This window comes from Rhinolophus sinicus, chromosome 1 (assembly GCF_057876585.1).
Source record: "Rhinolophus sinicus isolate RSI-liver-muscle chromosome 1, RSI-T2T, whole genome shotgun sequence".
Lineage (NCBI taxonomy): Eukaryota > Metazoa > Chordata > Mammalia > Chiroptera > Rhinolophidae > Rhinolophus > Rhinolophus sinicus.
Genome location: NC_142501.1, coordinates 183623499 through 183638482, shown reverse-complemented (window position 1 = coordinate 183638482; position 14984 = coordinate 183623499). Strand labels below are relative to the sequence as shown.

Genomic DNA, 14984 nt, shown 5'->3' with positions numbered 1-14984 from the left:
CTCCAGGGAGTTAAGACGTTGGTAAGACATATGAAAGTAATTTGTTAGCTATAAAACATTAAATATCTTAATAATTCTATAATGAAATTCATGACAGTGGACAGATATTCATAACAGTAGACAGTAACCTTTGTTAGAGAAGGGCATAGTTATTCCTTAACTAAAATTTTAGAGGGAAAGCTTTCTCAACGCAACAGCGATTTGCAATATTATTGTTAGTTGAGTTACATTAATTTGCCTCCCTAGTTTTCATTTGGTACCTTGGCAATACAATTTGTTTTATCATTGCACAGAACTTAGAACTAGGACTTGTGTCACAATTTATGTAAAGTACACAGCTAATATTGTGCACTTCTGATATTTTTATATTCTTAAAGGTACAAGATACAATTTCTCTGGAAACGTGAGGTATATGCGTGCCTCTTTAATGCCCTTATTATAAGTACTAGTGAGGTGCTCCGTCACCCACCAAGAACCTGAAAATATGATTACATCTATTTATGTTAAACACAATAGTTAAAAACACTACCTTCCTTCCTAGTCTAAAAAAACATTGCAAAAACATTTGAAACTTTATCAATAATATTAAACCATTGAAAGGGCATCAATGAGCAGGGATGGCCAGCATTTAATATCTAAAAAATGTATTGCCATGGGAGTTCATGGAGGGAAGAGAAAGTTTCAGTAATGAACATCTCTAGCGAGGGAAAGATACCACATCTGGTATAGAGGAATAATCAGCTCTGCTGAAAGACAGGGTCACAGCCTATGAAGTATCCTTAAGATGCTCTGTTCATTTCATATACACAAACTAATCTTCTCAACAAGAATTCAACTTCTCAGGAAATATGATACCAGGAAAGGGGATGGAAATAGGTAGGAAAGGAACATCCCTATCATAAACGCCTATCAACATGATATACACCTACTACATTCCAGGCATTGTGTTAAGTACTCTATGGGTACTAACCCACACAATCTTCACAAGTGTACAAGGCAAGTACCGTTATTATATCCATCTTCCAGATGAGGGAAGTAAAATATATAAAGGCTGAAGAGTTGCCCCAAGTCACACAGGCAGTTAAATTGTATAGCCAGCAATCAAAATTACTAGGTAATCTGGCCTCAAATCTAATACTACTAGGCTCCATGGATTTCTTAGCATCTATAAATGCAGGTTTTTGGACCTGCAAAGCTAAGATCCAGGCACTGGGACCTGGTTAAACTCACTAATGTTGCCCTATGAGGCCCTATTCACACCTTCTATCTTGCTGACATGCTTCCTATTAAACTTCCATGAGTTACTTTGAATATTTTGTAAATATTTTAAGTGGGAATTTACATAATTTTAAAAAGCAACAACCAATTATCCACTTGGTGAGCATTTAAAGTTCTTGTAACTGTAACGTACTTAATGTTCTTAGTAAAAGCAAAGAAGGAAAAAAATTTCCAATTTTATATTAAAATCGGCATATCCTGAAAATGACTTCATCTCACAAGAAAACATGGGATTTCTAAATATAAGAAAAGTTAGTACTCCCAATATTCATGTATAATAGTGGGCCAACCTTCATGAGAAAGTATCTTGGGGGACGGTCAGCTTTTTGTTCTGGTTTCCTTTGCAATACATAAATAGATGTCAAGAGGCACCAACTGTTTAGCCTGTGTGACCTAACACTATCTCCTACTGTTAAAATCCTCAAAGAGCCGACTACCATTCAAAAGGCAGAAGAGTTACGCCAGGTTCACTAACAATGCCATTTTTGTTGTTGACTCCGTAAGCTCCCTGATCCCAGCAATACAAATGAGACAGAATTAAGTTTTCTTAACAAATGACAACTGAATGGAGCTAAAGTGATGCCTTGATTGAGCAATACTTTTATGTAACTTGAAGAATTTGGAATACATATTTCAACTATGTAAGTAGTTAAAATATTCTTTAAATTATATTAGAATTATTTAAAGAAATCTGATATACTTGGGAAAATACAGAATTATGAAAGACTTTGCCACAGTCTTTATTCCCAAAAGAATAATGGATCTTGAGTGAAAAATAACTTTGGAAATTCATTTGTTTAGTTATCAACGCATGTTAACAAAGCTCTGTTACTCAGTTTTTCAGAAAGAAGATAAAATTCTATTAAAGTACCATGTCCTGGCCTACCAGAATTCCATGGACTTAAATAAATGAATTTTACTTACGCCTTTCATAACTCGGCATGCAGGGTTTTAATTTTTTTGTTTGTTTGTTTGTTTTGCCTCTGCTCTTTATTGGAGGCTATAAATAGCTACAGTGCTAGAATTTTTTTTTTGTTCAAATAATATCTATACTCCTACCTCCATAGATGCATTTCTTTTGGTAGCCCAACTCATCAGTCATCATCTCAAGGCTGGTGAACTTGAAAATAATAACTCTTAAGTTAATTTTCAGTGTCCCTGGAATATCTGGACGATGAGTGAAAATGGGCATTTGATACCTTAGTGTATATTAAGTTTTTGGCTACCATTTCTTTTAATATATTCACAGTATGATGGTACATGAAAAAGCAAACTATATCAACCTTAAAAGCTCTTCTAAAAACAGTAAGTTATAAATAATCTTTTCTTAGGTACCCAAAAAGTCTTTAAAGTCAGCCAGAATAAAAAAGTAAGACTGCTGCATTTAATGGTCCATTTATTGGAAAACTACATTGGCAACACTTTGCAACGTGTTTATGCTTCACAGTCAAAATTTATTACTAATTACTTTGCTAAATGGAAAGAAAAGTTCAATACACAGTTGAAAATTTCAGTCTTTCAAAAGAGTTGCCTTAAATATACAAGTCTGGGTTACTTTGGCAAGCAATAGCAGTAATATTCAAATGCCACATCTCCTAGCTTTTATGATGCTTGGCTCTTTAGAATCAACAGTTGTTCATGTTTAGTATTATTACAGTATGACTAGTTGATAAACCTTACAAAAATTCTAACATCATTTTTGAAGAGGAGAAGACATTTGTAACAGACATACGATATACTAAAAATCCAAGGGCTTGAAATTTCAAGTATTATGTGCCTACAAATAAGAAACAAACTGTTAATCTACTTCAAGTTATCTAAAAATGCATAAAGAAAGAACTATCAATCTGCTAACCAATATCCCTGCTAACAAATAAATCATCACAAAACATAGGCCATTTCTTCTCTACATTATACAGGATCAAAAATCATGGGCAAAAACATAGTGTTTCTCTCATCAATTGCAAATAATATGTACCAGGTAGAAGACTAGTCAAGTCTAGAAGAGAAGTAACAAAAATGAGCCAGTTATATTTTAGGAATAAGTGACAAACATATTTCCTTTTATTGTTATTGAAGTTTTTCCCAATGTAGTTCAGTAACTGAAGCATTCTAATTTAGTATTATTTTATTCCACTGTTGGACATAGTCTGAGCCCTACACACTCCCTTCCCTTTCACCTCGAAGGGAGCTCCTTTGTATGTAGCCACACACTCATCATTAGTGTAAAGATCAGGCTGGATCTGCTCCCAAATCTTCTTCTTAGGATTCAGCTCCTTGTCAGGCTCTCCTGTCAGGGAAAAATAAAGTTACATCGTTAACGTATTATGTAAACTGCCCATAGACATTTCTAGTGAACGGTCTTGGCAGTACTTTCTGATCTTTAGACCTGATCAGAGTTTTAACATTTACTTGCAACATTTACTTTATTTTTATGACATCAGCAATTTATATTCTTGATTCGTAAAATATTTTGTAATTTCCTTACAAATATTAAAGATATTCTTTTTCACTCTAATAAACATTTTTGTAGGTAATAAAGCTCAATCCCCAAATTATTAAGATACAAATATAAGATACTCATAAAGAAAAATAGTGAAAAGAGGAGAGCATGATTTGATGTGTTGTTTTACATGTAGCAAAAGCAGCTTATGCTTTACTATATGTTTCAACATACAAAATAAATGACTAGCTACAGCTATAGTGCTTAAAGATTTCTTATAAATACTGGAAAATGGCTTAAATGTTGGGATTATGTAGCAAAATTTAACTACTCTGGGTTTCATTTGCTGCCCATCCCAGGTGGTGAGATAGAAAGAGACAGAAAGGGGTAGTAAGGACAGACAAGGACAAGCATTTTCTAAGAACCAGGAATACATGTTTTTGCATGTAATTCACTGACTTTAGTTTTAAATATAGAGAAACTGGGGCTCAGAGAAGGTAAGTTGTTCAAAGTCACACAATCAACAAGTGGAGTCAGGATTTGATACCAAAACCTCTGTTCGGCTAGCAAAAATGCACCTTGCCTCCTGATAAACTATGCTTTAGAAAAGAAATGAATAACAACACCCTTACGAGTGGATAATGCCCTGTCCCCTCTCTTTAGAGTAATTCTCACTATAAAGTTTACTATCAATAAAAGAAAAATGCACTGTAGAATATATCTGTCTAGGCTTAAAGACCACCAATATAATAAGCAAACCCTTTTCTTAATGAATGATAAGGAAGCACAAAGCAAAGTTTAATATAACAACATTTTAGTAGCTAGAGATATTTAGTAACACTTGGAATGACGAATCAATTCAAGAAACAACGAAAAAAAGGTCACATTATCTCTTAAGCATTAGCTTCAAATGAAAAATGATTTTCTTGGAGGTAAAAAAAAGAATATTACTGAAGTATAATTCGGTAATGATAGAAATATAACTTTCTAGATCTTTTTTTTAACTGACCCCAGAGCTGAAATCTTTTGGAATTACTTTAAAAAGGATTGCTTAAACATTTACTGGAACTAATTATATTCTATATTCTGATTACATCTTATCATCTAGTGTTTATTCTCCACTCACACATACATAGGAACAACAAAACAAAGTAAACTGGTTGGTCATGGTGGCTTTGTTCTTTGTTAGTCCTTCATGAAACTGCCACGAAACTGGCAAGAACATACAAAAATGTCCTGATATGTAGGTTTTCAGAGATGACAGAGAGTTAATTGAATGATGTATTTACAGTAGAAGAACATGCAATGAAACTAAATCTCAAAAGACCGATTAGAATACAAGTGAAGATTTCTCATATTCCTTTAAGAGCATTTGACTGGACATTAATTATTATTAACCAATAAACAGAATAGGAAAAAAAAAAACCAATATATAAAGCATCTACAAGATTTTTATTTTTTGCTTCTAAACGATTCCTAGTCTAAGAACATAATCCTACTTTGCATAGATCATGTGGGGAAATGGCATTCCAAAATTCTGAAAAGATGGAGGCAGAGATACTATTCAGGGAGGCCTGAGTATAAATATATCCACCATCCCCACTCCCCCCCCCACCCGCCGCTCAAAAAATGATGTTGCCTAACTGATAATGAATTAAATCAAGAAGCAGTGTCCCAGGTATGTGTACAAGCTTCTTATCAAGAGCACAGATTGTGTGGTAAATTCCTGCTGAATACAGATATAAGCCACAAAACAAAAAATTGAGGCACAGCAGAAAATTAAGCTTCTTAGATCTAGAAAGATACTGGAAAGTATACAAAGTAGTATTCATGATATATATAACACAGTGCCTACTATGTGCCAGTCATTGCTTAAGTGTCTTACATATATTAAATTACCTAATCCTTTCAGGACACTATATAACAACAACTCATTACCTCTAATTTATAGATGAGGAAATTGAGGCACAACAGTTACAGCTAAGAACTTAACATACCAGGCAGGCAGCTAAGTGTTTCAAAAGTGAAATCTCACAAGACCCATATGAAACAGACACCATTAAAACCCTTCTTACCAAGAAGTAGTCTTCAGCAACTCAAAATAGTCTGAAATGCACATTTATTGATAATAAAGAAAATATTACTAATATGTAAGAAAAGAAAAAAAAAACAAAAAAACTAAACCTTCTTGTAGATGACAAAGCTGGGGCTCAGAAAGGTTCCAGGTCACCGAGCATTTTTGAAGCCAATATCTGAAAGTTTTAAACTTCCTGTATAAGACTATACTAATTTTCAAGGAACAAACATTTAATAACAGGAATCTCCAAAGCTTAACTTTCATTTTTAACACACAAGACAATACCTCCACACTCTGCATTTCCAAGACTTTAACAATTCAATAAATGAAACAATGATTTAGACGACTAAAATTTGAGATTAAAACCTGTCACATCATTGAGATAGATTAGTTAACATGTTGTTGGGTAGACAGAAACGTCCCTGGTGGAATAAACAAAGACAGCCATATCCTGAAACTCCAAGTTCTGAAATGGCTCATTCACTCCAAGACAAAAATGTAACGACGCCCTGAGGTTAATAAATTATTGTGTAAATCCCTTTTGGCCTGACAAACTGGAGCAGATCTGATAGATAGGAATGGGTTATTCGCTAATCCCTTCAGGATGAGCAAACAGAACAAACCCGACAGACAAATTCCATTAAAAGGAGCCAGCTCCCTTCTCTAAGCAGGCAAGGGAAAATATAAAAGAGCTTTTGCCTCAGTCACTGGGCACCCCAGTCAGGGACCCCCTCTCGTTCAGAGAATAAACAATCCTCTTTTGCAACTCCTTGCCTCTCCCTGGTCCGTGCTTCCATTCTTAGATTTCGCAAGACCACGATCCCAGCACTCACAGAAGTTTCTTCATCATTATGGTCACTGAATGTAAGTCAGAGTAGAAAGTCTTCGATGCAGTGTTAACCTTCTGGCTTACTGAGTATGTTTCTGATGTGTGAACAGTATACTATTTCGTAAGGTATAACGCTAGTTTGAAAAGTTTAACTCACCTCCCATGGAGAACATACTTAATATTTTAAACAATTTTTTTTAATGAACTATATTTTCCAGAGAAGTCTTTCACCATTCCTGTGTTATATCCTTCTTTTACGTCTTATTTTCCTTATTTTCTTTCCTTTCTTTCTCTCTCTCTCTCTCTCTCTCTCTCTTTTTTTTTTTTTTTGGCATGGTTATGCAAAGAAGGTAAGTGATGATATCAATAAAAATTCTTAAAGCTAAAAACTGCAGAGCCTCTGAAATTGCTAAACACATGCCAATAATCACCATTTGGAAATGGTTACAGATACTGTAAGAGAACTAATCATTTAGAGATTATTTTAGGCCAACTCATTCTAACAAAATACACAGGGTATAGGAGCTAGTTCAGAGAGGAGTCTGTATAGATGTAAAAAGCTGTGACCACCTTCTTAGCATTTAAAACCAACAAAAAGCAATAAATACAAATTCCAGAGTCCCAGGCACTCGGAAGTCTAGAATAAGAACCAGAAACTTCATTTTAATTGGGCTATTCCTTTGCATAGAATGCTCACTGATCATCAGCTTTGATATCTGACAAGGCAAAAAAAAAACACAAAAAAAAAAACAAACAAACAAAAAAAAACCCCTAGCACTTATTGTTAGGCCAGGAACAGGAACCTTCTTATCTCAAAAGCCACCTTGTCTTCCTTAGTACTTTTTACCTGCCCACTTGTGTTTGCCTTAGGCCTGGAGAAGCCACCAGGAATGTAGAAAACATCTTATCCTGTCTTATCCTGTGTATCTCCTAGGGGCTCTTGATCTGGGGGCCTGGGCTGTCAGGACAGAGGCCTGCAGGCCAGGGTGTGGAGCCAGAGGCCTTGGTCATGGCCCCAAAACCCTTTGCTGCTAGAGACAACGCAACGAAAACCCTCTGAAGCATTGAAGGGGGGACAGCCTCATTTACCTCCTCCTATAAAACTCCGTATCTGTTTTTGCTCGTATCTGTTTTTGCTCGGGGAGGTTATGGTTAGCTTGACCTCCCACAGCTTGAACACGCCAAATAAATTATAACAGACCAATTTTGGTCTCCTGTGCCTCATTCCTCCGACTGTGCCTAACACTTACGTTTGATTAACTGAGTTTTTAAACTACAATAATTATAATTATATGCGGCACAAAGTATACCTTTGCAAGCAGGGGAAAATTAATTTTACAAAGCTAATTAGAGGAATGGTTTGGTGCTTTGATAGGAATGATCTTGGCAATAATGAAGGCAGATACTCAGGCTTGTTTTCAAATGCGTGTTTTTTGTTTTTTTTAACATGTTTTACTAGTATGTTTCTTTCTATTTACTCATTAACTTATTGAGCTCCTACTCTATACCAGGCATTTTTCTAGATGACAGAAATATAGCAGTGAATAACAACAAAAGTCTTGATTTCATGATGTTTACATATTTGTATGGGTGGACAATAAATAATGTACATTATATTAGATAAGTGTTTTGTAGACAAATAAAACAAAGATGACATTTGAAAGATCTGAGTATGATGAAGGATCAAGCAATGGATCTCTGGTGAAAAAGCCATTGGCTCCATTGAAGTGACTGAGGAAGAGCGGGAGTACTTGCCGTTAATGAGATAATGGGAGGCCACTGTAAGGCCTTGGACTTGTCCTCGGGCTCAGATGGAAAGTTTCTTAACAGTTTTGAGCAGAAGAGTAATAGCATCTGATCTATAGCACTCTGTCTACTATAACTGAAAACAGAAGAAGGGTACGGGGAAACGCTGGGAGATCAGGTAGAAGGCTTTTCCGATTGTCTAGCTAAGGGATGTTGGCGCCAGGACCAAAGCGGTGGTGGTGGAGATGATGACAATGATTCTAGGGATGTTCAGGAGGTACGGCCACTATGATTTTCTGAGGGAGAACCTGCAGGAGAAAATAAATAGCAACTGGGACAATAGAGTTCCAGTCAGATGAGATGAAATTACTATGGAAAAGGGGAATTATAGGGAAAATATTGGTATATGTATTGTTCCCTGGGACATGTTAGGCAGCTAGGTAAGTGACTGGATAAAACAGCCAAAAGAATAATGTGAGAGAAAAAGGGGGTGGGGCGGCATGGGGAAGGGGAGAGAGAGAGACCAACCAAGTGTAGAAAGAAAAAGAGAAGAGGTAAGATCTGTGGCACTCCTTAACAGAGGTCAGGTAGGTGAGGAAGAATCAGTAAAGGGGATGAGAAGGGAAGCCAGTGAAGCAGGTGGATCACCAGGAAAGTGTGATGCCAGAAGTCAAGAAAAGGAAGTCACGGGAAGTGGAGTACAGCACAGGGAAGGGTCACTGGAATTGTAACAGCTCTATATGATATTAGATGGGTAGTAAATTGGGGGAGGGGTTATCACTTTGTGAGGGGTATAAATGTCTATTCCATTGTTCTGTACACCTGAAAACAAATAATAGTAACAATAAAAAGGACTGAGAGCTACCCATGGACATATAGCTAGAGATATTTAGAGAGTAATTAGTGATCTTGACCAGAGTAGTTCTGGGAGAATAACAGAGAGAAAACTGATTGAAATGAGTTTTAGAGAGAATTAAATATAGATAAGCATTTTGTTTTTAAAGAATAAATGGATCCAAAAGTGCACACATGCTTTTATATTTATTAATAAGGCTCAGTATCAATTGAAACAAGCATTGTCTTAGAAGTTAATGCAAGTCTAAATGCAAATTAACATTTACTTTTAGACCAAAATCAGTGTATTCTCCTTAAAAGGCTGTCGCTGCCTTTGTCTCCTAGCTGTAATATTATTTTCATGTTATTTTTGCTTGGTGCTTTAGGGACCAGTTACCACATTTAAACACTAAAATTTATAGCTTCACACATTGAGGATTTAAAAAAAGTATTGGGTGGGGACGGTTTTCAGCTATGTTATAAAAATATTATCTGGCACCTTCTAAACACTATGAAAGTTTTCAGTTCTGTAGTTGAAGAAAAAAGTTAAGTGTAAAGTCTTTCCAAGGCCAAAGAGCAAATCAAAGGTTTGAGCCCCAATCCAATTTCTATACCACACTTAATATATATATCATGAGATGTAAATCTCTAGACATTGAGCACATCAAGTAAACATCAAAATGGACCAGCAGATACTTTAAGCTTTAAAATGTAAAACAGATGCTGAAAAATAAAGCACTGATAAATCATGGTTCTCTTTAGAAAAAGAAAAAACAATAAGACTAATGGTGTGTTGTGTAATATTAACTGTTATTTCCTTTCAGATTAACTGCTACAGAAGCAGTAACTGATGTGGAAGCATAAGCAAGATGAGTATTAACAGACCTTATATCCCCAAATTTATCAATTATTCAGTGCTATTCAGCTTGGTTAAGCCTATTATAAATGACAAGAAAATAATTCAAGAAACCTCATGGGCCATTTTAAAGTTAGGTTTTCCCTTCTTTCACTTTACACATATTTTTTGTACCTTCTTTACATTTTCATGTGCTAAGTCACAAAGGAAAACTATAAATTTGGAAGAAATATCAGAATTTGGAACAATGTAAATATAAGCCAAAAGCCAAACTAAGAGACTGAAGAACATAGTAAAGGCAAGAAATCAATATGGGGCTATTATTGTGTCTAGTGCTACGTCAAAGAGTAACTAAAGAAAAACTTCCTTTCGATTTACTTAACAGAAACATCCAGATAATAACAATGCCTCAACTGCTGAAATATTTACCTGTTAATTCTATGAGGTAAGGGAATGAAAGCTGTTATAGAAATAAAAGAACTATGTGCCTTTCTTATTGAAATAGTCCATATTAATTCACAGCAAGCAACAATCAACAAACAAAAATGCTATAGTATAGAGATTCAGGTATATCTACTGTTTGTCCTGCTATTAACTCTAGATAACCTTAAGCAAGTTAATAAATTTTGCCAGGCCTCAATTTCCAAATTTATAAAATAGTGGGTTAAAGTAAATTTACTTCATTTCTAAACATGTGACTCCATAATTTATATCAAAAAATACAACTTAAAAAAATGTACTAAATCTTTAGTATTTAAATGAAAAGGAAGGCAAATGTTAATCTGGAAAGGTAAATCAAGATTTTTTTTTCCCCAATGAATATTGAATCTTAAAGAAAAAGTTCACTTTTATTGTTGTTTTATTCCAATTTAGTGAATGGGACTTCTAAATAGAATTTCAGGTTTGTCCCGTATACACATGATCACTTACTCCAAAATGTGAAGTTCGGGGAAGTTTTATGATACTGTGGCAGAAGAGTGGCAATCATACGCTCTTAGAACCTAAAGCCTTCATAATGCTTTGAAAAATGATTCAGACTTGGACTTTCCCAATCTAATTTACTAAAAAAAGCACAGACCATTGTGGTTTTGAATCTACCAAGGTTCAACATACACATGCATTCAAAGTCACAGATACTTGTTAAACAATCACCTTTTTTTTAAATATTACTTTACTTCCGATTAGGAGTAGGGTGATGAGTTTCAAGGAAATTAACCTCCTATGCTTTCATCCACATTTTCTATCTTATTCCAATGTTAAAATTCTTCATATACTGGTACTTCGTCAAACTTAATTAATATAGGATTAAAAAAACAGACCTAGAAAATCACAGCAGCCTTGCTGTTACACTAAAATTCAGCTGTTTCAACAAATATGTCTCCAAGTCAATTCTGACTTTTAAACCTAATTCTACTTGTTACCTAACGTATTCCTGCTTTTCCCATTATTCTAGTCAAATGAATATCCCTTAAATAAATGCAGTCTTTTAATTTCTAACTATTTTCCTCTTATGAGGTCCTTTCCTTTTTATAAAAGAAATTTATTCTACATCTGCCAAGCATCCTTTCTCTTTTGCTTCAAAGAACTATTTGAAGAAACTTTCTCATGCATTATGAAGCTTCATCTGTCTCAGGAGCATTTTACTGGAAAAAAACAAGCAGTATGAAATGAAACTTCCTTTTAGATTATTAAAATAAATATGTTTTAACTTAGAGAGATTTTCTCTGTATCCTAAAGTCAAGTAAAAGCATATGCCAGTATATTATTAGATGGACTCGGAGAATTGTATGTCCTCCCCTGCCCCCCACGTCTGCACTTTTCATCTCTTTGTATTTCTGTGTTGCATTCTGAAATAATCTACAGCTTAAATGATTTTACAGCAAATTAATTTATTCTCTACTCATATCACTCTTCTGCTAAGTAGGGATTATATCTAGTATTTTACCTAAGGCAAAACTCTCTCCGGTGTTTTATGTAAGTTGTACACTCTTGAGGAGAGGCAGGGTTAGCTGATTATGTTTAATATGCCACCTTGAGCCAATGGCAATAATCTCAATAATAATGATCAGGTAATGTAAAGACTAGTGAGTCATACTCAGGATTGATTTTAAACTTAAACTTTATAAGCACCACTTTGTGAATAATTCCCAAACTATTTTAAATAATGAATATTAAATACTTACCAGGAAAAGCATCAAAAGTAATTCTGTCTCCAGGAATAGACCCGTTAGGAGGTGCCAAGATTTCAACTTTTTCTGGTGAACTAGCACACATCACCATTGCTTGAGATAGCACTCCCCTCATCTTTGCAGGTTTTAGGTTACAAAGTAAAATCGCCATCCGATTTTGCATCTATATGGAGCACAAATAGGTGATTAAGACATATAGAACTTAGAATGATCATACCTAGAATATATTAAGGTACATCTAATATGCTAAATATAGCATGTTCTATTTTTGTGAATGTATCTTTGTTTCTGTGTGTCCAAAACCTTTTATTGTTGTTATAAAGCCTTATACAAACGTGAAAAAAAATTCTACAACGTGACAGTACATTATAGTAGAAAGACAAGAGGCAAAGCTTTACAAATATTTAAAGAAATGAATTAAAAAAAGTAAGTTAAACAAATGAGGACAGTTTAAGGGACCTGTGGGACAAGATCAAACACACTAACATTCTCATTACGGGATCCAGAGAGAAAAAAGGGCAGACAGCTTATTTGGAGAAACAATGGCTGAAAACTTTCCTAACCTGGAATGAAACAGAAATCCAGGTCCAGGAAGCACACAGAGTTCCAAACAAGATGAATCCAAAAACCCAAACCAACATATATTGCATTAAAATGGCAAAAGTTAAAAATAAAGAGAGAATCTTGAAGGCACCAAAAGGAAAACAACTAGTCATATACAAGGGAAACACCATAAGGCTATAACTAATTTCTCACCAGAAACTTTATAAGCCAGAATGGAGTTGCAGGATATATTTAAAATGCTGAAAGGAAGGAAACTACAACCCAGAAAAGTCTACCCCAAAAGGTCGTAATTCAGAATTGAGAGAGAAAATGTTTCCCAGACAGGCAAAAAAATAAAGTATTTCATCACAACTAAACCAGCTTTACAATAAAGGTTAAAGGGTCATCTTTAAGAGGTGGGAAAAAAGGTCATACCAAGAAAAAAATACATGAAAGAAAAGATCTCAAATATATATATTTGCTTGATAAAGACAGCAGCCACTTAAAAAATCAATGCAAAGGTTAAAAAGACAAAAGTAGCAAAATCAAATATAAATACAGTAAATAGCCTGGGGATACACAAAACAAAAAGATCTAAAATATGATTTCAAAAACAAAGTGTGGAAGGGGGAGTAAAAACAAACATTTTAAAAATACACTGAACTTAAACATCTATCAGCTTATAATAGACTACTTACTATAATATAGGTCTATATCTATGAACCTCATGGTAACCATAAACCAAAGACCTCTAAAAGATACACAAAAAATAAAGAAAATCAAACATAACACTAAATAAAACCAGAAAGCACAAAGGAAGAAACCAAGAGAAGTAAGAACATAGAACTACAAAAACAACCAAAAAACAATGAACAAAATGGAAATAAATACATACCTATGAAAAATTACATATTAATGAATGAAATACTCCAATAAAAAGACATGAGGTGGCTGAATGGATAAAAAACACAAGACCATCAGTATGCTGCCTATAAGAGACTCACCTCAGATCGAAAGAGACACACAGACTGAAAACTGAAGGGATAGAAAAAGGTATTCCATGCAAATGGAAACAAAGAGAAATCTGAAGTACCAATATTCATATCAGACAAAGCAGACTTTAAAACAAAGACTGCAAAAAGAGACAAAGAAGGACATAACATAATGATAAAGGGTCAATACAAGAAGACGATACAACATTCGGAAATATTTACACACCCAACATAGGAGCACCTAAATATATTAAGCAAATATTAACAGACATAAAGGGAAAAACTGACAGTATTACAATAATAATAGGGGACATCAACATCTCACTTACATTGGTAATTAGGTTATCTGGACAGAAAAAAATCAAGTGAGAAAATATTTGCCTTAAAGTACATATTAGATCAGATGAACTTATTTCATCCCCAAACTGCAGACCACACATTCTTTTTAAGTGCACATGGAACATTCTCCAGGGTAGATCACGTTAGGCCACAAAATAAGACTCAATAAATTCAAGGAGACTGACATCATAGCAAGCATTTTTCTAACCACAATGATACGAAACTCGAAATTACAAGGAAAAAACTGTGAAATAAATACAAATGTGGAGACAAAATAACATTCTACTAAACAACCAATGAGTCAAACAAGAAATTAAAGAGGAAATAAAAAAATATCTTGAGACATGAACATGGAAATGAAACTCTCCAAAACCTGTAAGACGCAGGAAAATCAGTTCTAAGAGGACAGATCATAGCAATTCAGGCATACCTCAAGAAACAAGAAAAATCCCAATAAACATTCTAACTTTACACGTGAGGAACCAGAAAAAGAACAAACAAAACCCAAAGTTAGTAGAAGGAAGGAAATAATAAAGATCAGAGTAACAAAATAAACAAAACAGCACTTAAAAATTATATATAGAAAAGTTCAATGAAACTAAGGGCTGGTCCTTTGAAAAGATAAAAAATGATATACCGTTAACCAAATTCATCAAGAAAGAGAGGGTCCAAATAAAATAAAAAATAAAAGTGAAGTTACAGCTGACACTACAGATATACAAAGTATCATGAAAGAATGCTATGAACAACTCTACATTAACAAATTGGACAAGCTAGGAAATTGGATGAATTTCTAGAAATGTACAGACTTCCAAGAACCAAAGAAAGAAAAAAATCTGAATAGACTGATTACTAGCA

At 34.4% G+C, this 14984-nt stretch overlaps 1 protein-coding gene across 2 annotated transcripts in view; it reads right to left on the bottom strand.

The window, feature by feature from the left end:
• Positions 1 to 2657: 2657 nt before the first annotated feature.
• Positions 2658 to 14984, bottom strand: part of AIMP1 (aminoacyl tRNA synthetase complex interacting multifunctional protein 1) — a 34305-nt gene continuing 21978 nt past the window's right edge. For both annotated transcript variants that reach the window (XM_088792346.1, XM_088792347.1), the window contains exons 6-7: positions 12247 to 12415; positions 2658 to 3568 (exon numbers count right to left, since the gene is read on the bottom strand). In XM_088792346.1, coding sequence (XP_088648472.1) covers positions 3402 to 3568; positions 12247 to 12415 — 336 coding nt within the window. In that variant the 3' untranslated portion in view covers positions 2658 to 3401. The remainder of the gene's footprint in view (positions 3569 to 12246; positions 12416 to 14984) is intronic.